General features: G+C 45.4%; 1 protein-coding gene across 10 annotated transcripts in view; it reads right to left on the reverse strand.

Annotated features, from left to right (window-relative positions):
* Positions 1 to 24155, reverse strand: part of emsy (EMSY transcriptional repressor, BRCA2 interacting) — a 90187-nt gene that overhangs the window by 38334 nt on the left and 27698 nt on the right. For 9 of the 10 annotated variants that reach the window (XM_055637531.1, XM_055637534.1, XM_055637530.1 and 6 more), the window contains exons 9-14: positions 18505 to 18681; positions 12053 to 12196; positions 11224 to 11400; positions 8760 to 8905; positions 4377 to 4550; positions 186 to 399 (exon numbers count right to left, since the gene is read on the reverse strand). In XM_055637531.1, the coding sequence (XP_055493506.1) occupies positions 186 to 399; positions 4377 to 4550; positions 8760 to 8905; positions 11224 to 11400; positions 12053 to 12196; positions 18505 to 18681 (1032 nt within the window). The remainder of the gene's footprint in view (positions 1 to 185; positions 400 to 4376; positions 4551 to 8759; positions 8906 to 11223; positions 11401 to 12052; positions 12197 to 18504; positions 18682 to 24155) is intronic. The other variant, XM_055637533.1, reaches the window with a different exon arrangement.

Here is a 24155-nt window from a genome sequence, read left to right on the forward strand (position 1 = left end):
GCAGCTCTAGAGAACATGGATGGGTCACATTTTGGGTCAGGTCCCTTCTTCATACTGATTTGGGGGGGGGGGGGGGGGGGGGGGGGGAAGGGACCTTCCATTTTTCTGTTAAATACGTGCACAAACTGATACATTTACCATTTTCTCAAATATTTTTAAATAAAAATACGCAGTGGCCTTTGTACCATGTGAGCTTTGTACAGAGTCACTGGAGACCAGACTCCCGCTGCCACTCTCAGTGAAAGCTTGGGCTTCTTCCTTCAGGCTGCTTTCTTGACCGGCCATGCTGCTCCCCTCGGTCGCTCTTGATACCTGCTGGAGAGTCTCACTCACCAGTTGGCGGGTCTGCTCACTCACCATTGTGGCCTGGAAGGCCACAGGCTTGGGCTTAATTAGAACCTGTACAGAGAAGCAACCGTTATTACTGAATAACCTTCAGACACCTCTAGTCCCTATGTTTAGTCCCAAAGGAGACCTTTGGAAACTTAGTCCCTACATTCAGTAAGCATGGTGATAGCACAATTATTAACCATTAAATCCAGCAGCAAAAGGTGGGGTTCCTCCAGGTGTTCATAAGTTCACCAGTCATAGGAGCAGGATTAGGCCATTCGGCCCATCAAGTCACCACTGCCATTCAATCATGTTGGTGGAATCCAGAACCAGGGGCCACAGTTTAAGAATAAGGGGTAAGCCATTTAGAACGTAGACATTGAAACACTTTTTCTCTCAGAGAGTTGTGAGTCTGTGGAATTCTCTGCCTCAGAGGGTGGTGGAGTCCAGTTCTCTGGATACTTTCAAGAGAGGGCTAGATAGGGGTCTTAAAGATAGCAGAGTCAGGGGATATGGAGAGAAGGCAGGAACGGGATACTGATTGGGGATGATCAGCCATGATCACATTGAATGACAGTGCTGGCTTGAAGGGCCAAATGGCCTACACCTGTACCTATTGTCTATTATCTATCTTTCCCCCATCAACCCCATTCTCCTGTCTTTTCCCATTACCCCCGACACCCTTACTAATCAAGAATCTGGCAATTTCCACCTTAAAAACACCCAATGACGGCCTTCACTGCTCTGGTTTCCTTCCAAATCCCAAAGAAGTGCAGGTGTGTTATAGTCCTCTCTAAAATGTCCCCAGTGTGCAGGGAGTGGATCAGAAATTGGCCTCATGTAGAACTAGTGTTAATAGGTGATCGATGGTCCACGTGGATCAGTAGGCCAAATGGCCTGTTTCCATGCTGTATCTCTAAACTGGTTTAGAGAGATACGAGTCAAACACAGGCAGTTGGGGCTGGTGCAGATGGGCCATCTTGGTCATCCTGACCAAGGTAGTCCGCACGGCCAGCTTCCATGCTGAATGACTCTAAACAAAAAAAACTTCTGTATTTCCTGTCCAAATTTCAAAGCATTTACAAAAAAAAAAATCCATGATTATAAAGCAAGTAATCCAAGTTGTGCTTAAACTCACTGATAGATACTGGTAGCCTGAGAATGTCGAGCACAGATAGACACAAAATGCTGGAGTAACTCAGCAGGTCAGGCAGCATCTCTAGAGCAAACAAATAGGTGATGTTTCAGGTTGAGACCCTTCAGATGGTCCGAAGGAGGGGGGTGGGAACGAGAGACTTGAGGCAAGATAAACCCAGAACAAAGCAGGGACGGCAACAATGACCTCTGGAAGCGTGGAGTCCATAATGTCCCATTGTGCTAACAACAGGAGTGTAAGGATGCGAACAGTGTGATGGCTAGGATGAGGGAGAGCGGGAGAGAGCGAGGAACGCCAGGATTACTTGAAATTAGATATCAATGTTCATACCACTGGGTTGTAAACTGCCCAAGCAAAATATGAGGCGCTGTTCCTACAGTTTATATGTGGCCTCATTCTGATAGTGACAGCCTCAGGCATACATAGTTGACAGAGATTTCTCTCCCGACCTGTTTTTTTTATACCCAGAATCAGCTGAATGGCCAAGATAAGAGTAGCTGCCCACCAATCTTGGGCAATCGGCTGCAATGGTTCTCCCATAGCAACCCAAACATCCGCAAGATGGTGGCGGAGCAGGATTCGGATTTCACTCAGATTAGACAATAGGTGCAGGAGTAGGCCACTCGGCTATTCGAGCCAGCACCGCCATTCAATGAGATCATGGCTGATCATCCACAATCAGTCCTCCTGCCTTCTCCCCATATACCCTGACTCCGCTATCTTTATGAGCCCTATCTTGCTCTCTCTTAAAAGTATCCAGAGAACCGGCCTCCACCGCCCTCTGAGGCAGAGAATTCCACAGACACAACTCTGCGAAAAAAGTGTTTCCTCATCTCCTTTCTAAATGGCTTACTCCATATTCTTAAATAGTGGCCCCTGGTTCTGGACTCCCCCAACATCGGGAATATGTTTCCTGCCTCTACCGTATCCACACCCTTAATAATCTCATATCTATCTATATTACTAAAACTCTGTTCTTGACCGGTTTTGGCGATCTGTGCTGCGATTTCCAAGAGAGCGCCGCCACCTACGGCCGTCATTTTTGGTCACCTCGCTCAGAGCCCCCCTCCGCCGTATGTGTGCTGAGGATTTTTCCCGTTGATGAAATATGAAAGAGATATTAATGATTTTACAAAATTCCCCATTCTCTCTGCTGCTCCTGCTAGTGGGATGGGGGAAGGACTATAAAACCAGGAAGTGGTGTGCCCCAATCAGTGTCTGTAAGCTGGAGGTCTGAGCTCTGAATGACTGAACAAATGTCTACACAGCTGTAAGTATCCTTAATTTGGTTTGAAAATGAAAATATGGTTATGGTTAGTTTGAAGGAAAAAAGCACTGCCTGCAAATGGTTGTTTGGGTGGGTTGGGTTGAGTAAAAAGGCATTCTCTCTCTCTCTCTCTCCCTATCCCTCTTTCTTTCTCTCTCTCTCCCCCCTGTCTCTCTCCCATTCTCTCTCTCTCCCCCCCTCCTCTCCTCTCCTCCTCTCCCCCCCCTCTCCCCCCCTCTCCCCCCCCTCCTCCCTCTCCCCCCTCTCTCTCCCCCCTCCCCTCTCCCCCCCCCCCCCTCCCCTCTCCCCCCCTCCCTCTCCCCCTCTCCCCTCCCCCCCCCCCTCCCCTCTCTCCCCCCCCCTACATCTCCTCCCCCACCCTCCCTCGCCTAAACCCCCTCCCCTGCACACCCCCTACCCTCTTCCCTCCCCCCCCTCCCCCTCCCTGCTCCCCACCTCTCCCCCCTCTCTCTCTCCCCTCTCTCTCTCCTCTCTCTCTGTCTCTGCCTCTCTCTCTACCCTGCCCCCACCCTCCCCCCCCCCCCCCCCCCGCCTCTCTAGATGTGACTGCAAGTTGGGGGCTATGCGTCAGTAGATAGGGTGGTTATGGAGTAAAAGGAGCAAATTAATAATATTAATATAATATCATGGGGGGTAATTAGCGTGAGTGTGGGGGGGAGGGGGGATAGTTAGTGTGTGTGACGCTGCATGCCGCCTCCCTCCCCACAACCGCACATTAGGGAAACAGACCCAACAGGTCTGCACTTGGTCTAGTGTTTCAATAAAATATCCTCTCATCCTAAATTCCAGAGTGTACAGACCCAGCCGCTCCATTCTCCCAGCACATAACAGTCCCGTCATCCCGGGAATTAACCTTGTAAACCTACGCTGCACTCCCTCAATAGCAATAATGTCCTTCCTCAAATTAGGGGACCAAAACTGCACACAATACTCCAGGTGTGGTCTTACTCAGGCTCTGTGCAACAGCAGAAGGACCTCTTTGTTCCTATACTCAACTCCTCTTGTTATGAAGGCCAACATGCCATTCACTTTCTTCACAGCCTGTTGTACCTGCATGCTTACTTTCATTGACTGATGAACAAGGACCCTTAGATCCCGCTGTACTTCCCCTTTTCCCAACTAGTTCCCTTCCCAAAGAATCTGAAGGGTCTCGACCCAAAACGTCACCCATTCCTTCACTCCCAGCTGCCTGTCCCGCTGAGTTAATCCAGCATTTTGTGTCTATCTTTAGTTCCCTTCCCCATGCACGAACAAACATTCAAATTCAATTTACTTTAAATGACTAAAAACAATCTGATCCAACGAAGCAGAAGAAATATTCTCCAAAGAAAAAGTGCATGAGAAAAACGTTGATCCAAAATCTAAAACAAATCATTCTTGATTAATAAAAGTGTCGGGGGATATGATGGTGGTGGTGGGCGGGGGCAGAAGAATGGGGTTGAGTGGGAAAGATAGATCAGCCATGACTGAATGTTGCAGACCCGACGGACCAAATGGTCTAATTCTGCTCCTATAACTTATGAACATTAATTATCTGAGATCACACTCTTCATAAGCCAGTATTTCCTGTGTTTTATTTCTGCCGCCTAGGAAGCCACTCACCTGCGTTTTCCCTTGCTGTCCGTAGAGAATCTTAGTGGGGATGATTTTTGTGGTGGGTTGTAATGTCGAACCCAACCCTTTTGGCTGGGCCACAATCATTTTAGTGATCGGTCTGGTTGCCGTGATAATTGCTGGCTTTGCCCCTGCAGGTACTGCCTGGATGGTCTTCTCACCCTGAATGAAAACAAAGCATCATAAAGGAAGATTTAAAGTACAGATTCTAACCTACCATGAACATCACATGATTTTTTCTCTCGACTGATATGCCCTTGGCTTTTTTGATTCAAACCATCGACTAATGAGCCTCCTCCATTGCCAGTGAGGCCAATTGGTTAATTGTTTACAAATGGACTGCAGATGCTGGAAAAATCGAAGGTAGACAAAAATGCTGGAGAAACTCAGCGGGTGAGGCAGCATCTATGGAGCGAAGGAATAGGTGACGTTTCGGGTCGAGACCCTTCTTCAGTCTGAAGCAGGGTCTCAACCCAAACGTCACCTATTTCCTTCGCTCCATAGATGCTGCCTCACCCGCTGAGTTTCTCCAGCATTTTGTCTACCTTCCAATTGGTTAGTTAGTTTATTGTCATGTGTACTTGAGGTGGAGTGAAAAGCCTTTGTTGCGTGCTAACCAGTCAGCGGAAAGACTATACATGATGACAATTGGAGGAACAGCAGCTCATATACTGCTTGGGTAGCTCACAACCCAATGGTATGAACACTGAACTCTCCAATTTAAGGTGACTATGTCCAGTTTAGTTTATTGTCCCATGTACCGAGGTAGTGAAAAGCTAACCTACAACCCCCCCCCCCCCCCCACCTCTTCCCCCTCCATTTCTTCTCCCACTCTTCCCCATGCCTCGCCTGGATTTCTCACTCCTTGCCCCACCTCCATTCCTCCCTTTCCTCTTCCCTCCACTTGCAACTTCCACAAATTCCTCCCTCTAGCTCCACACTGCATGTCTCTTCTATTCTTACCTCCTATCTCACATTTTTCATCTTTTCACATCCGGCTTTTGTCCAACCATCTGCTAATCAAAGAGCCTCCTCACCTATATCCACCTATCACTTGCCAGACTTTGTTTTGCCCCCACCTCGTCTCCAACTTCCTTTGTCACGCCCCACCCATCACTCTGAAGAGTCCAGAACCAAAACACCGCCCATCCCACGATGCAGCCCGATCCACTATGCTACCCCATCACCGGCATTTTTTGTAAACCAGCATCTGCAGTTCCTTATGTCTACTAAATCAAACCATTCTTTTGATATCCATCACAGAAGATAAGTAGCAATGGCTGGGACGATTAAGTCATTCTTCCCTTTATTTTCTTTTAATTAAAGCAAAACACTGCTCTCATTACATGAGGATGGGAAATCAGTGACATTGCATTTATGCATTGGAGATTCACCAACCTGTGGGCTGGCACTGTGGCACAGCGGTTGGGTTGTGGCCTTACAGTGCCAGAGACCCTAGTTTGATCCTGACTATCGGTGGTGTCTGCACGGAGTTTGCATGTTCTCCCTGTGACCGCAAAGAAATTCTCCGGGTGTTTCGGTTTCCTTTCACATTACAAAGACGTGCGGGTTTGCGGGTTAATTGGCTTTTGTAAATTGTCCCAAGTGCGTAGGATAGAACTAGTATATAGGTGATTGTGGTCGACGTGGACTTAGTGAACTGAAAGACCTACATCAATAATGTTTGGGACAAAGACCCATCATTTATTTATTTGCTTCTGTACTCCACAATTTGAGATTTGTAATAGAAAAAAGTTACATGTGGTTAAAGTGCAAAGTCAGATTTTATTAAAGGCCATTTTTATACATATTAGTTTCACCATGTAGAAATTACAGCTGTGTTTATAAATACTTCCCCCCCATATGGGACACATGGCTTCACAGGAGTTTGTAATTGCTCAGGTGTGTTTAAATGTGTCCTTAATGCAGGTATAATAGAGCTCTCAGCACCTAATCTTTCCTCCAGTCTTTCCATCACCTTTGGAATCTTTCATTGCAATTTATCAACATGAGGACCAAAGTTGTGCCATTGAAAGTCAAAGAAGACATTATGAGACTGAGAAACAAGAATAAAACTGTTCGAGACATAAGCCAAACGTTAGGCTTACTAAAATCAACTGTTTGGAACATCATTAAGAAGAACGAGAGCACTGGTGAGCTTACTAATCGCAAAGGGACTGGCAGGCCAAGGAAGACCTCCACAGCTGATGACAGAAGAATTCTCTCTATAATAAAGACAAATCCCAAATACCTGTCCGGCAGATCAGAAACACTCTTCTGGAGTCAGGTGTGGATTTGTCAATGAGCACTGCCCGCAGAAGACTTCATGAACAGAAATACAGAGGCTACACTGCAAGATGCAAAGCACTAGTTAGCCGTAACAATAGGATGGCCAGGTTACAGTTTAAAAGTGCTTAAAAGAGCAATCACAGTTCTGGAAAAAGGTCTTGTGGACAGATGAGACAAAGATTAACTTATTTAGTGATGGCAAGATACAACTGCTGATGGTAGTAGTAGCAATGTTACAACATTTTGAGATTTTAAAAATTAAGTCTGCAATTTATCCCATCAGATAAAGCATAAAAAGAAGTTTAATTTGACACCTAATTCACTTTCATATCTTTAGTATTAAAGAAAGTTATGGCCATTTTCATACTCGGAAATTAGCATCTTGTTCCCTATTGCTTTTCCATTGACTTAACACAAAAGCTGTGATCGAGGACAGTCAAAAGCCCATAACTTTCTTAAAAATTAAGAGAACTGAAAGAAATTTTCAGTTACTATGGATTGAAGCATTCTGAAACAAATATGAAACAATCTTACTTGGATGACCTGAAATTAAAGCATGTAATTAGTTAGTTACCCAATTGTAGCTAATTACAAAATTCAATTACTAGATCTAAACATCTATCCATTTTTTAACAAAAGATTAACATGTTTAAATAGCCTAAGTGTCCAAATTACATTCACACAAGAATTCACAATATAATCCAAAGGGTTTCTACAGCTATATTAATAGCAAAAGGATAACAAGGGATAACATTGGTCCATTAGAGAGTCAGAGTGGACAGCTATCTGCAAAGCCAAAAGAGATGGGGGAGATATTGAACAATTTCTTTTCTTCGGTATTCACCAAGTAGAAGGATATTGAATTATGTGAGGTAAGTGAAACAAGTAGAGTAGCTATGGGAACTATAAGATTCAAAGAAGAGGAAGTACTGACACTTATGAAAAATATAAAAGTGGATAAGTCTCCAGGTCCGGACAGGATATTCCCTAGGACATTGAGGGAAGTGTAGAAATAGCAGGGGCTATGACAGAAATATTTCAAATGTCATTAGAAACGGGAATAGTGCCGGAGGATTGGCGTACAGCGCATGCTGTTCCATTGTTTAAAAAGGGTTCTAAGAGTAAACCTAGCAATTATAGACCTGTTAGTTTGACGTCATTGGTGGGCAAATTAATGGAAAGGATACTTAGAGATAATATATATAAGCATCTGGATAAACAGGGTCTGATTAGGAACAGTCAACATGGATTTGTACCTGGAAGGTCATGTTTGACTAATCTTCTTGAATTTTTTGAAGAGGTTACTCGGGAAATTGATGAGGGTAAAGCAGTGGATGTTGAGTGGCCAAGTCAATCACCCGATCTGAACCCAATTGAGCATGCCTTTTATATGCTGAAGAGAAAACTGAAGGGGACTATCCCCCAAAACAAGCATAAGCTAAAGATGGCTGCAATACAGGCCTGGCAGAGATGGCTGCAGTACAGGCCTGGCAGAGCATCACCAGAGAAGACACCCAGCAAGTGGTGATGACCATGAATCGCAGACTTCAAGCAGGCATTCCATGCAAAGGATATGCAACAAATTACTAAACATGACTACTTTCATTTACATGACGCTGCTGTGTCCCAAACATTATGGTCCCCTGAAATGGGGGGATTATGTTGTAATTTCCACATGTATAAAATGGCCTTCATTAAAATCTGACAATGTCCACTTTAACCACATGTGATTTTTTTTCTATTACAAATCTCAAATTGTAGAGTACAGAGGCAAATAAATAAATGATGCGTCTTTATCCCAAACATTATGGGGGGCACTGTATATTTTAATTATAGTAACTTCCTTCACAAAATGAACATCCTTGCTTTCTACTGATTCTAGCTCCTAATTTTGTGGAAGCTTAAGTTTTTTGTGACCTTAACAGTAAAATTACGGTGGAGAGGCAGCACGTTTGAAATGTGCTGGATTAACTCAGCAGGTCAGGCAGCATCTCTGGAGAACATGGATAGGTGACGTTTTGGGTCGGGACCCTTCTTTAGACTTGTTTCTACTGAATGTCTGAAAGTTAGCTATATACTCACCCCTGCATTTAACAACGTCGTGACTACATTTTTTCCTGGAATACCCTGGATGGTCGTTCCTTTCCCTGCAGTCTTCTGCACAACAATAACATTTGGCTTCGACATCATAGAGGTCATTGGTATAGTTGTTATTTTTGTTGTTGTCCCTAATGGCAATGCATTAATAAGGAACGTCACTGAATATATTTAGGTTTCTTTAAGCATAAATTCAGTTGAACAACTCTTATCATAGGCCAAATCTTCTCCAAAGGAAGACAGGAAATTAAGAAACTAAATAAAATTATTAGCAACTACAAAGACACATGAATAGAACACTCCTGCACTTTAAGACCCAAGGAGAAGGCAAATGACCCAATTAATAGAACACTCCTGCACTTTAAGACCCAAGGAGAAGGCAAATTTGAATTAAAAAGTTAAGGGTTTCATTTTTTTTTTGTCAACCATCGCACGGTGGATCAGGTAGTGTAAAGAGAAAATAAACAGAATTCAGAATATAATGTGGCTGCAAAAATGTGCAGATTTTATAAAGTGCAATGCAACAAGATTATTACAATTCACTTCTGAATTCCAAACTCTAGCCAAATGTCACCGCCAATTCCAAACTCTAGCCAAGTGCTGCACCAGTCTTTTGAGCATGGTTAACAGCTGCACCGGTGAGCAATAGGGCAGCCCAGTGGCACAGCTGATAGAGCTGCTGCCTTTATAGTGCCAGAGATCTGGGTTCAATCCTGACCTCAGGTGCTGTCAGTGTGGAGTTTGACATTCTCCCTGTAACCGTATGGGTTTCATAGAAACATAGAAAATAGGTGCAGGAGTAGGCCATTCGGCCCTTCAATATGATCATGGCTGATTATCCAACTCAGTATCCTCTACCTGCTTTCTCTCCATACCCCCTGATCCCTTTAGCCACAAGGGCCACATCTAACTCCCTCTTAAATATAGCCAATGAACTGGCCTCAACTACATTCTGTGGCAGAGAATTCCACAGATTCACCACTGTGTAAAAAATGTTTTTCTCATCTCAGTCCTAAAAGATTTCCCCTTTATCCTTAAACTGTGACCCCTTGTTCTGGACTTCCCCAACATCGGGAATGTTTCCTCCGGGTGCTCCGGTTTCCCCTCACATCCTAGAAGATGTGTGTGTTTGTAGGTTAATTTACCACTGTACAATTGCCCCTTGTTTAGTTTTGTTTAGAGATACAGCGCAGAAGTTGACCCATCGGCCCACCAAGTCCGTGCTGACTAGCGATCCCCGTACACTAACATTATCCTACACACTAGGGCCAAATTTACATTTTTTTAACCAAAGCAAATTAACCTACAAACTTGTACATCTTTGGAATGTAGGAGAAAACTGGAGCACCTGGAGAAAACCCACGCAGTCACGTGCAAGAGCGGAACTCGCTATCAAAACATGGAGGGGACGGGGACACAATATTTTGGCGACCACGCACGCATGCGCACACTTACACATACGCGCGCGCGAGGCTTCGGAGGCTCAATCCAGCGATAAATGCAGCTCAACTGTGCCTCTCTCACCGGGTTAACTACAGCCCTGTTTGGGCTGACGGGAATTTCCTGCAAGTCCAGGATGGGTTGTAAGCTCACCTGGCGGGACAGGCAGTTAGCTGGGTTTAGGGCTGTTTCTCTGCGCTGGCCCGTATGACTGCCGACCAAAGATCCTGTAGCAGAGGATCTTTGCTGCCGACCTCTCTGGGGGGGAGGGGTACTCGGGAGGGGACAGGACAACGCCGAAGAGCCGGCCGGGAGCGATCCTGGCTGTGGATGAGGCGCAGGTCTGTGCCACGTCTCCCTCCTCCAATCACCGCGCTCTATCCGCAGTCCCCCCCCCCCCCCCCCCTCCTCCCTCCTCCAATCATCGCACTGAATCATGTCCCGCCCCCATTGCCTGCTGACTGACGTCTCCCTCCTCCAATCACCGCGCTCTATCCACAGTCCCAACCCCCCCACTCCTGCCTCCTCCAATCATCGCACTGAATCATGTCCCGCCACCATTGCCTGCTGATTGACGTCTCTCTCCCCCACTGTCTCACGGAAAGCGGAGATTTCACCAGATTTAAAAATCCGGATCACAAAAACTTGGGGGGGGGGATGTCCCCCACCTCTCAAAACATGGAAGGGATGTGTCCCCTCTGGCCCCCCCGGGTTTTCCACCCCTGGTCACGTGGAAAACGTACAAACTCCATACACACAGACAGTACCCGCAGTCGGGATCGAACCCGGGTCTCTGGTGCTGTAAAGGCAGTAACTCTACCGCTGCTCCACAGTGACACCCTGTAACTATGACTCCCAATGTACCCAAAGTCCCAATCCACTAGTGGATGAGAAAGTGGGATAACATCGAACTAGTGTGCATGGGTGATCAATGGTCGGTCCACATGGACTCGCTTGGCAAAACTTTCCCGTTTCCCCCACTGTATTTTAAACCAAAAGAAAAACTAACCAGACACAATGCTGCTGCTGATAATCTTTCCACCAAGTGACGTGGCGAGTGATTTAGGTACCACAGTGATGATACTCCCACTTGTTGTTTTCATGTAAGTGGCAGATCCTGGAGAAGCTGCCATACGGGCACTGATGGTGGGATTCAACGTAGGACGTGTATAGGTAGTTTGGGTACCTGTTACAGAACAGAAAGCACATACATTTAATACAATATCTCACAGGCTCCAATAAAATTTCACATATAAATTTATTCCCCACTGGCCATTCTGTCCTGGGCCTCAAGCAAACTGAAGGAACAGCATCTCATACCTTCATGGGCAGCTTACAACCCAATGGCATGAACATTGCATTCTCTGACTTTAACTAACCCACAAATCACCGCCTTCCCTTTTCTCCCCCAAGACCCCCCCTTTTTCCTCACCCCCCCCCAAGTCTACTCCCCTTCCCCTGAACTCATGTTGGCGTTGGCGTTGCACCATTCCCCCCCCATCCACCTATATCCCTTGCACGAGCTTCAGATTTCGTAACTTTTCTATCCTCGAGTTTCACAATTCGCAATCCTTTTGGGCTCACACTGGTCTTTTCATCTCTGGCCGTCGTCCAACAATTTACCTATCCAAAAACCACCCCACCTAAGTTCACTTTATTACCAACTCTGTCATGCCCTCTGCCCCTCCGCTCTTTCAGTTTCCTTTCCCACCCCACTCCCTCACAATCAGCCGGAAGAAGAGCCCCAACCCGCTACGTTACATCTCGCATTCTCCAGAGATGCTGCCCGACTTGCTGAGATACTCCAGCACTTTGTGTCGATCTTAATTAACACTTACCTGTTGGAGTAGTAACCAGTTTGGTCGTCATGATGGCACCGTTGCTGCTAACCACCATGATGGGGGAAGTGCTCGCACTAGACATTGTGACTGGTTTTGGCAGAATTTTACTCGGCTGCATCTGCTGCGTTATTATCTTCACACCTGGCAAAAAAAAAACGCAAGCTTATAATTGAGGCAGTCTGTCATGGGAGCAGAGACTTAATACAACACTCTCTCCTGCTCAGTAGAGATTTAACAGCAATGAATAGCCTGGATTGCATGGCAATAAATTATAGAGAGAGGTTGGAAGTGATTTGTCTTTAAAAGAATTGCACTACAAGTGGACAGTATGAAGTCAAGTCAAGAGAGTTTATTGTCATGTGTTCCAGATAGGACAATGAAATTCTTGCTTGTTGCAAGATTCAACTTCACCTGTCAAAGATTATCCAGCCGGAAGAAATAGGATCACCATCTTCCAAATATATTGTAGTCGATGATTAACAAATGGGAAATATAATGGGATGTGACAAAATTATAAGATAAACTGCTTTAAAAAAAATTCTAGATGAAGGTTTATAATTGTCACATAGACGGAGGTATTGTGTATAACTTTGTTTTGCATGGTATGCAAAAATCTATTGTCTATTGTATCCAAACAGATCAGCAGGGCTCGAAATTAGCGGTTGCCCGGGTGCCATTGACCACCCAAAGTGCCGCCGGGCAATCGAAACACTGAGTCATTTTGCCCGGTGTGACAATCAAATACTGGTTTATACTGATAGACCCAAAAAACTGGAGTAATTCCGCGGGTCAGGCAGCACCTCTGGAGAATAGGAACGTGACGTTTCGTGTCAGCGGCGGCTGTACGGGGCAAAGATACTAGGTGCGGGGTGACGAAGAGTCGGAGCGAATGATGGGCCCCGAACAGTGGCCGCGACAGCGGCTCCACCGCCTCATCCTCCCGCACCCCGCCCAGCGGAAGGAGGCCTCCCTCTCTCTCTCTCTCCCTCCCTTCTCCCGGCCTCGGCGTGCGAGAGGGGATGTTTTGAAAGCGCCATTGGTGGATTTGCAAGCAGCAGCCGCTATCGCCCTGATAACGGCCGCTGCCTGCAAATCCGTTAACGCCGCTTTTAAAACAACCCCTCTCACACGCTTAGGCCGGGAGGAGGGAGGGAGGGAGAGGGAGGCCTCCTTCCGCCGTCTGAAGCTACTCCACCAAAGATCCTATAGCTATAGGATCCTTGAGCTGCACCGACTGCTCTGCCCCGCACCTTCCTGTCAGCTGGCGGAGGAGGGGAGGCGGTGGCGAGGAGGCGGCGGCACTTTGGCGTTAGACAGGCACGGCCAAGGCTGCGAGCGATGTTGTCCGAGGAGCGCTGACCTTCCTTCCTCCCCACCTCCTCTGCCCCTTCCCCCCCCCCTCTCTCTCTCTCTCTCTCTCTCTCTCGTACGCCCCCCTCCTCCCCTCCCGGTACCCCCCCTCCTCCCGCCCCCCATTCCCTCCTCTATTCACCCTCCCTGACATCCCCTGTGATCCCCTCCCCTCTACCCCCCCCCCCCCAGTCTATTCATCACCCTACCCATCTCGCATTGATTGGTGCCACCACCCCCCCATCCATCCTACATCCCCCAATTCATACTGTACTGACCCCCCTTCCCATCCATCCTGCACTTCTCCCCCCATTCATATTGCACTGATCCGCCCATTCATCCCGTACTGACCCATCCTCCATTTACCCTGCACCAACCTCCCATCCATCCTGTAGTGATCTCTCCATCCATCCTGTAGTGATCTCCCCATTCATCCTGTACTGTACTGATCTCCACATGCATCCTGTACTGATCCCCTCATGCATCCTGTACTGATCCCCTCATGCATCCTGTACTGATCCCCGCATGCATCCTGTACTGATCCCCGCATGCATCCTGTACTGATCCCCGCATGCATCCTGTACTGATCCCCTCATGCATCCTGTACTGATCCCCTCATGCATCCTGTACTGATCCCCGCATGCATCCTGTACTGATCCCATCATGCATCCTGTACTGATCCCCTCATGCATCCTATACTGATCCCCTCATTCTTCCCGTACTGATCCCCCATTCATCCTAAACTGATCCCCTCATCCTGTAGTGATCCCCAATTCATCCTGCACAGACCCTCCGATCCACACTGTTCTGACCCCCACACAGTCCTGACCCATTCATCCTGTACTGATCCCCCCCCCATTCATCCTGTACTGATCCCCACATTCAAGAAGAATGGGGGGGAACAGTCTGAAGAAGGGTCTCGACCCCAAAAGTTGCCTATTCCTTCGCTCCATAGATGCTGCCTCACCCGCTGAGTTTCTCCAGCATTTTTGTCTACCCCCATTCATCGTGTACTGACCACCCATTCATCCTGTACTGAACCCCCCATCCCATTGCCTTCTCAACCCCCCCCCCCCCCCCCCCCCCCCCCCCATCTATCCACTCTGCATTGATTGACACCCCCCCCCCCCTCCTCCCTGGCCCTATTGTGCTTCATGGTCTTCAGAGCAAACATTGATTATGTTTGATAACGGAATGCAATCAAATGTGTTTTAATTCCCAATGTTATTATTTGACACCTTTAAACATATTACCAAAATAATATTTGTTGCAGTTATGTACTTTGGCCATCTCTTGTCAGTTAGTGTAATGTTTAACCTGTCAGATGGGTATAGTCGGTTTTAACAGCTATTATCATAAAATGCCTTTAGAAATTTCCTTGCAACCTGTATATTTTGTTATGGATAAATTATGTGGGAAGCCAGAGTGTTTTCTGTACCAATAGCAATAACGACCCATGCTAAGGCCATGTCATGGTAATTTTCGGTCTTTCACAGAGACCATGCTTGCATCAATCTGTGGTGTGCATGGTTAAGCATATATGTTACCATGGTCCAGGATTTATTGACACAGGTTGATCATATACTAAATAATCCAACCACATTTTTGTTTGGAAGTGGAAAGAACTAATAGAAATTGCATTAATTGCAATGTGTAAAAAGATTTGAGATATTGTATTAAAATTTTGCTGCATGTCATTGTAATATATATCATGTCTTGATTGGTGAATATGTTTAGTTTGTGAGTTATTTGAAGCAGAAATAATATGTGAATGTAGACAAAAGTGCTGGAGAAACTCAGCGGATGCGGCAGCATCTATGGAGCGAAGGAAATAGGCAACATTTCGGGCCGAAACCCTTCTTCAGACTGATGGGTTTCGGCCTGAAACGTTGCCTATTTCCTTCGCTCCATAGATGCTGTTGCACCCGCTGAGTTTCTCCAGCATTTGTGTCTACCGTCGATTTTTCAGCATCTGCAGTTCCTTGTTGAACATAATATGTGAATGCTTAATTGAGCATAATTCCGACTGGTAACTACGCACTTCGCCCGAGCACATTATCGCACGTGTCATGCAAACCGTCTTAAATGACCACCTAAACTGTCATTTGGCAACATAAAAAGCTGTCACGGTTGGCAACAGAGAAAAAAAGTTAAGATGTATTTACTGTTCGTAAATACAATCAATTTACAACAAAAAAGGTGTGCTTTGCTTATATCCAGATGAATATCTCCCCCCCCCCCCCCCCCCCCATTTACTAGCAGCTTAAAATCCATTGTCTATTTCACCATACTAATGAATCCAGACACACTCAAGTCCATTTACAACTGAAACAAATTTCCAGTTAATTACTCAATTAGTCCAGACACAACTCAGCTGATGATGCTGTTTAAAATATGAGTTTCAATTAAAATCTCACTTTATGGCAAGCTGTAATGCAACCCATCGGAAAACAAGTTCCTCTCAAGCAACTTGACACTTCAAAAGCTTATTTCAATAAAACTCTGTGATCAGTAAAATTATGTTAAGCAGTTAAATTGAAGGGACTTTGCTTTGCTGCATTGATGATAATTTGCACAAATCTGTTCTACTTTCTCCCCACCATTTCTTCTGCTGACTAATCATGCCAGAATCATCTGATGATTATGATTTGAAGATGTGATGGAAACCCAAGGTGGAGAAAGCAAATAGAAATAATGAAAATGTATAGTTTTGTAAAACTGGTTGGTCGGTTCCAGCTTCCTCTCTTGAAGCAAGGTATAGAGGATTCAGAAAATTCCCAAAATATTCTTTTGTGACATAGATTGTGTAAGTGTCAGGTTAGGAAACTTTCTCTCCCTTTTGGGTCGAGAAGTCAGACCAAAACCAGGAGGGATTCTTCTAACAGAACAATTCACTCTCAGAAGAAGACATGGTCTCAAATGGGGAAAATAGCCATCTAAATTTTTCAATAAGAATGTGGATATCAAATATGTTTTTTGCACCACCTTTAAAGCAGACGTCCACGTGGTCAGTTTAAGACCATACGTTTAGGTGTTCAGTAACTTTAGAGAAGTGGTATCAGACCTGGTGGAAACAAAAAAGCCATTCGTCCCCACTGAGTAGAACTGTTCCTATTTTCACCGACCAGCAATCCCCACACTTTATTAACAGGGGCTTTCTTTTCCCAACCCTGGCACACACGACACACTAGGCAACAATTTAACTTACTTCTACCTTTTTACTTAAAGCTCAAAAAAAATTAACCTACAAAAAAGTATTAAGTACATGTTTGTGGTAATTTACCGTGTGGGGGTGGGGTGGGAAGGAAAGGCTTGTGGGTAGAGGTGAAAACAGGACGCAGGTCACGGGGAGAAGACATGGTCTCAAATCAAGCCATCCACACAGACAGCAACCGTAGTCAGGAGTTAACCCGGGTCTCAGTTGGCGCTGTAAGGCGTGGAAACAAGCCACTATACTGCTACGCCACCGTATCCCCCCTTGTTGCATTCACAAGTCAGAAACACCCAGCTCATCTCAGTGTCAGAGTCACCCAGTAGATAAACCAAGAAGACTATGTTTCGGAGGTACACAAAATTGCTGGAGAAACTCAGCGGGTGCAGCAGCATCTATGGAGCGAAGAAAATAGGTGACGTTTCGACCCGAAACGTTGCCCATTTTCTTCACTCCATAGATGCTGCTGCTGCACCCGCTGAGTTTCTCCAGCAATTTTGTGTACCTTCGATCTTCCAGCATCTGCACTTCCTTCTTGAAGACTATGTTTCGGCCCTAGCCTCATCAACCTTCTTGGTTACTTCTTCAAAATACTCTTAATTTGTGAGATACGTCTCCCATGCGCAAAGCCATGCCATCCCGACCGGATTAGCCGTATCTTATCCTTCAGAACCCCCTCCGGTTACTTGCCTACCACAGATGTTTGGCTTACTTGTCCATAGTTCCATAGTTACCAGATTTCTCACTAATAAAGGCACAACATGAACTATCCGCCAGTCATCCATCACCTCAGCCTATCTTCCATCACCTTTACCTTTAAGGGTAAAGTATATATCAGCCATGGATCCTACAATTTCTTCTCAAGTCCTGGTGATTTATATAACTTTGTGCTATATAAATGTATCTATATATGTCTATTGGGTATGCAGGTCTTTATCCAGTCTCCCCTCAACATCCAATGCGTCACAGACACGCTAGCGGCAGGAAACATGTTCCCGATGTTGGTGGAAATCCAGAACCAGGGGCCACAATTTAAGAATAAGGGTTAAGCCACTTAGAACAGAGATAAGGAAAAACATTTTCACACAGAGGGTTATGAGTCGGTGGAATTCTCTGCCTGAGAAGGCAGTGGAGGCCAATTCTCTGGGTGCTTTCAAGAGAGAGTTAGATTTAAAGATTGCGGAGTCAGGGGATATGGGGAGAAGGCAGGAACTGATTGGGGATGATCAGCCATGATCACATTGAACGGCGGTGCTGGCTCGAAGGGTCGAATGGCCTACTCCTGCTCCTATTGTCTATTGTGTAAAACAATCCAAGTTTGTCCAACCTCTCCTTATAGCTCATGCCCTCTAGACTGGCCAGCATTCTGGTAAACCTCCTCTGCACCCTCTCCAAAGACTCCACATCCTTCCTGTGAAGGAGTGACGAGAACTGCACACAATTTCCAGATGCATATATGCAATAAAGTCCATAAATTTGTTACTTCCCAGTTACCTTGGGTTTAGAGTCATGGAGCCAAGAGTGTGGAAACAGGCACTTTGGGCCAAGTCATCCATGCCGACCAAGATGCCCCATCTATGTTCTTGCCATTTGCCCCTTATATCCCTCTAAACCTTTCCCATCCACGTAACGGTTCGAGTGTCTTTTAAATGCTGCATTGTATCTTCCTCAACTACCTGCTCTGGCAGCACATTCCATGTACACCCTCCATGCTCTTGAATGAAATCCCTTGGGTTCATAGTAAACCTTGCCTCTCTCATCTTAAACCTATGTAATTGTTTTCAAATCCCCTACACTGGGCAAAGAAAGCTCTGTGCATTCGTCCTATCTATTCCCCTCATGGTTTTATATAGGTTTATATAAAATCATGGCTATGTTTTCAACTTACCAGACTCTTGTTTGATTTGAATGGTGGGTTTGATACCGGGCGAGGTCTGAGACTGCTGCTGTGGAGACTGGGAAACCTGCTGCTGCTGCTGTTTGGGAAACTGGGTCAGGATCTGGGTCGGGGTTTTAGGAGACTGAAGCCTGGCTGCAGTGACTTTCACCGCAGTGCCAGATGCACCTGTCAGAGGAGAAAAGGAATAGTACTTTTATAAATGTAAGGCAGTTTGTTCCAGCACAAACCTTAATTCCTCAAGGTAGACACAAAAAGCTGGAGTAACTCAGCGGGAAAGGCAGAATCTCTGGAGAGAAGGAACGGGTGACGTATCGGGTTGAGACCCTTCTTCAGACCGATTCCTTAATTCCTTAATACAGACACTATAATAGGTCTGCGAAGGGTCTCAACCCGAAATAACCCATCCCTTCTCTCCAGAGAAGCTGCCTGGCCCACTGAGTACTCCAGCATTTTCTGTCCTGTTTCTACGAAAATATTAAGTGTACTCCAAAAATCTGAACACAGTTAAAGGCATGCAGAATCCTTAGAACTATATACTGCTAGACTTGCCATTTTCCAATGAGATATTATATCTGGGCAGAGGTGGATATTAAAAAATAAACCACAGCAATATTTGAAAAGCTGAAGAGTTCAGCTAAGATCCCTAGCTGACATTAATAAGGTAAAGGAGACTGACAACTGTAATGTCCAGGTTCGAGAGCAGCTTCTTCTCTACAACCATCAGGCTATTCATTCCAAATAAGCCCTGAACTACATAGATGGGCGGCACGGAGGCGCAGTGGTAGAGTTGCTGCCTTACAGCGCCCTGGTTCCTGGGTTCAATCCTGACTACGAGCGTATGGAGTTTGTACGTTCTCCCCGTGACCTGCGTGGGTTTTTCTCCCCCGAGTTCTTCGGTTTCTTCACACACTCCAAAGACGTACAGGTTGGTAGGTTAATTGGCTTGGTAAATGTAAATTGTCCCTGGTGTGTAGGATAGTGTTAACGTGCGGGAATCGCCGGTCGGTATGGACCCGGTGGGCCTGTTTACGCACTGTATCTCTAAACTAAACTTGGAGGCATTGTTTTTGTCTTTGCACTATTATGGTTTGTGTTTATATACACACATGCGCACACACGCACACCTTTTTTATCGTCTATTATGATGTTAGCAGAGTATAAGTACTATGTTTACATATCTGTAAAAAAATAATTGTTCTGTTTTGGGACATAAGACAATAAAACATTCTTGACACAACTTTTGACATTAATCCACCAAGCAACATCCCTAGAAAGAGGAAATAGGTTTTCACATTTCTCCTAATGGAACCTTGTTGAGTGTTTTCGTGTATTTTAATAGTGGCTCGTTATTTCATTGACTTTGGGGCAGTATGGAATTATAAAAGATATCCTTGAATAGCTTACAGCAAAGGGCAGGGGCCAGTGCACTGTCGATCACATCACGAGATGCATACCATTTCCCACCAAGAGAGTGCTATTTGTGAAAGCTGTATATCAGCATTAGTTCACTGAAAAGCAATGTCCAAGTGCTTGTCATCTTGATTGCCAAGAGTAAAGATTTAAAACATTCATAGCTGAATTCAAAAGCCAAGCAACTCATGCATTTGTCTCAATAATCTCAAATTTCAGTGCCAACGTTTAGACATACAGCATGGAAAAAGGCCCTTCGGCCCAGTGTGTCCATGCCGACCATCGATCACACAAGTTCTATGTTATCCCGCTTTCTCATCCATTCCATATACACTAGGGGTTATTTGTAGAGGCCAATTAGCCCACAAACCCACATGTATTTGGGATGTGGAAGGAAAACGGAGCACCCGGAAGAAATGCACGCGGTCACAGGGAAAACATGCAAACTTCACACAGCCAGCACCCGGGGTCAGGAAGGAACCTGGGCTCTCTATGAATGTGAGGCAGCAGCATTACTAGATGTGCCACTGTGCCACCCCATACTTATTAGTTGGTGGTGTTATCACAATTCTTACTGGCCTGTCCCACTTATGCGACTTTTTCAGTGACTGCCGGCACCCGTCATAGGTCGTTGCAGGTCACCGAAAATTTTCACCATGTTGAAAATCCAGCGGCGACCAGAAAGACGCTACGACTCTTTGGGCGACTGAGGATACTACTCACGACCATATAGGCGACACCCTGGTGACATGTCGCGGGGTGAAGCCTGTAAGGTCGTGAGTAGTCGCACAAAGTATCGTACCTTGTTCTGGTTGCCGCTGGATTTTCAAATTTTCGACGACCTGTAATGACATATGACGGGTGCCAGCAGTCGCCGAAAAAGTCGCGCAAGGGGGACAGGCCCTTAACAGGCACTAAACTGTTGGTCATCTTAATTTACATCAGCATTCAAAATGAAAGGGGGTGAGGTGTCAAATGGGATAGTCGAGGACAGAGTTAAAGGGACAAGAGAGTAAAGGGATGGTTAATGGCCCCAGAATTAACGGGAAATGAAGCTCACAAAGGGATAGGAGAGTATGGCCAAGTGTAATAGGGATCGATGAGAAAGGTGAGATGCGTAAGGAATATGTATATGAATGCGCAAAGTATAAGTAGTAAGTAGATGAGCTTGAGGCTCAGTTAGAGGTTGGTAGATGACATTGTGGGGATTACTAAGACATGGCTACAGGAGGATTGGGCCTGGGAACTTAATATTCAGGGTTATACATCCTATAGAAAGGACAGGCAGGTGGGCAGGGAAGGGGGGGGGGGGGGGGGGTAGCTCTGCTGGTGAGGGATGGAATTCAGTCCCTTGCGAGAGAAGACATAGGGAATGACGAGGTAGAGTCACTGTGGATTGAGTTGAGGAATTGTAAAGGCAAGAAGACACTAATTGGTGTTATTTACAGACCCCCAATAGTGGCCCGGATGTAGGCTATAAGTTGCTGCAGGAGTTAAAACTGGCATGTAACCAAGGTAATGCCAATGTGGTGATGGAGGATTTCAATATGTAGGTAGACTGGGAAAATCAGGTTGGTTCAGGACCCCAAGAAAGAGAGTTTGTAGAATGCCTCCGAGATGGATTCTTAGAGCAGCTTGTAATGGAGCCGACCAGAGATTTCTGGATTTAGTGTTGTCCAATGAACCAGATATGATAAGAGAACTCGAGGTAAAGGAACCGCTTGGAGGTAGTGATCATAATATGATTAGTTTTAATCTGCAATTTGAGAAGGAGAACGTTAAATCGTCAGTGTCAGTGATAGATACATAGAAACATAGCAAATAGGTGCAGGAGTAGGCCATTTGGCCCTTCGAGCCTGCACCGCCATTCAATATGATCATGGCTGATCATCCAACTCAGTATCCTGTACCTGCCTTCTTTCCATACCGCATGATCCCTTTAGCCACAAGGGCCACATCTAACTCCCTTAAATATAGCCAATGAACTGGCCTCAACTACATTCTGTGGCTGAGAATTCCAGAGATTCACCACTCTCTGTGTGAAAAATGTTTTTCTCATCTCGGTGCTAAAATATTTCCCCTTTATCCTTATACTGTGACCCCTTGTTCTGGACTTCCCAAACATCGGGAACAATCTTCCTGCATCTAGCCTGTCCAACCCCTTAAGAATTTTGTAAGTTTCTATAAGATCTCCCCTCAATCTTCTAAATTCTAGCGAGTACAAGCCAAGTCTATCCAGTCTTTCTTCGTATGAAAGTCCTGACATCCCAGGAATCAGTCTGGTGAACCTTCTCTGTACTCCCTCTATGGCAAGAATGTCCTTCCTCAGATTAGGAGAGCAAAACTGTACGCAATACTCCAGGTGTGGTCTCACCAAGACCCTGTACAACTGCAGTAGAACCTCCCTGCTCCTATACTCAAATCCTTTTTACTATGAATGCTAACATACCATTTGCTTTCTTCACTGCCTGCTGCACCTGCACTTTCAATGACTGGTGTACCACGACACCCAGGTCTCGTTGCATCTCCCCTTTTCCTAATCGGCCACCATTCAGATAATAGTCTACTTTCCTGTTTTTGCCACTAAAGTGGATAACCTCACATTTATCCACATTATACTGCATCTGCCATGAATTTGCCCACTCACCCAGCCTATCCAAGTCACCTTGCAGCCTCCTAGCATCCTCCTCACAGCTAACACTGCCCCCCAGCTTCGTGTCATCCGCAAACTTGGAGATGTTGCATTCAATTCCCTCGTCCAAATCATTAATATATATTGTAAATAGCTGGGGTCCCAGCACTGAGCCTTGCGGTACCCCACTAGTCACAGCCTGCCATTCTGAAAAGGACCCGTTTACTCCTACTCTTTGCTTCCTGTCTGCCAGCCAGTTCTCTATCCACATCAATACTGAACCCCCAATACCGTGTGCTTTAAGTTTGTATACTAATCTCTTATGTGGGACCTTGTCGAAAGCCTTTTGAAAGTCCAGATATAACACATCCACTTGTTCTCCCTTATCCACTCTACTAGTTACATCCTCGAAAGATTCAATAGGATTCGTCAGACATGATTTACCTTTCATAAATCCATGCTGAATTTGTCCAATGATTTCACCACGTTCCAAATGTGCTGCTACCCTCCAATCCTCAGGAACTACTCCAGAATCTAAAGAGTTTTGAAAAATTATCATAACTGACTCTAGCAGTTTCAGTGCAGGGACCCCCCAATCCTACCAATGGCCGTTAGATGCAGCAAACTGGTACACCAGTCTGTAATTCCCTGTAATGGTATTTCTCTGCCCTCCTGCTTGTTTTAAAAAGTGCGGGGTTACATTAGCTACGGTTCACCTCCAATCCTCACTGGGAGACTACTCCAGAATCTAAAGAATTTTGAAAAATTATCACTAATGCATCCACTATTTCTGCGGAGCTACTTCCTTAAGTACTCTGGGATGCAGCCTATCTGGCCTTGGGGATTTATCGGCCTTTAATCCATTCAATTTAACTAACATCACTTCCCGGCTAACCTGCATTTCACTCAGTTCCTTCATCTCATTTGACCCCCGGTCCCCTGCTATTTCCGGCAGATTATTTAAGTCTTCCTTAGTGAAGACAGAACCAAAGTAGTTATTCAATTGGTCTGCCATGTCCTTGTTCCCCATGATCAATTCACCTGTTTCTGACTGCAAGGGACCTACATTTGTTTTAACTAATATTTTTCTCTTCACATATCTATAAAAACTTTTGCAGTCAGTTTTTATGTTCCCTGACAGTTTTCTTTCATAATCCATTTTCCCTTTCATAATTAAGCCTTTTGTCCTCCTCTGCAGGACTCTGAATTTCTCACAGTCCTCTGGTAGACTGCTTTTTCTGGCTAATTTGTATGCTTCATCTTTTGTTTTGATACTATCCTCGATTTCCCTTGTTATCCACGGATGCACTACCTTCCCTGATTTATTCTTTTGCCAAACTGGGATGAACAATTGGTGTAGTTCATCCATGCAGTCTTTAAATGCCTTCCATTGCATATCCACCGTCAACACTTTAAGAATCAATTGCCAGTCTATCTTGGCCAATTCACGTCTCATACCCTCAAAGTTACCTTTCTTTAACTTCAGAACCCTTGTCTCTGAATTAATTATATCACTCTCCATCTTAATGAAGAACTCAACCATATTATGGTCACTCTTGCCCAAGAGGCCACGCACAACAAGACTGCTAACTAACCC

Source organism: Leucoraja erinacea, chromosome 6 (genome assembly GCF_028641065.1).
Source record: "Leucoraja erinacea ecotype New England chromosome 6, Leri_hhj_1, whole genome shotgun sequence".
NCBI classification, from domain to species: domain Eukaryota; kingdom Metazoa; phylum Chordata; class Chondrichthyes; order Rajiformes; family Rajidae; genus Leucoraja; species Leucoraja erinaceus.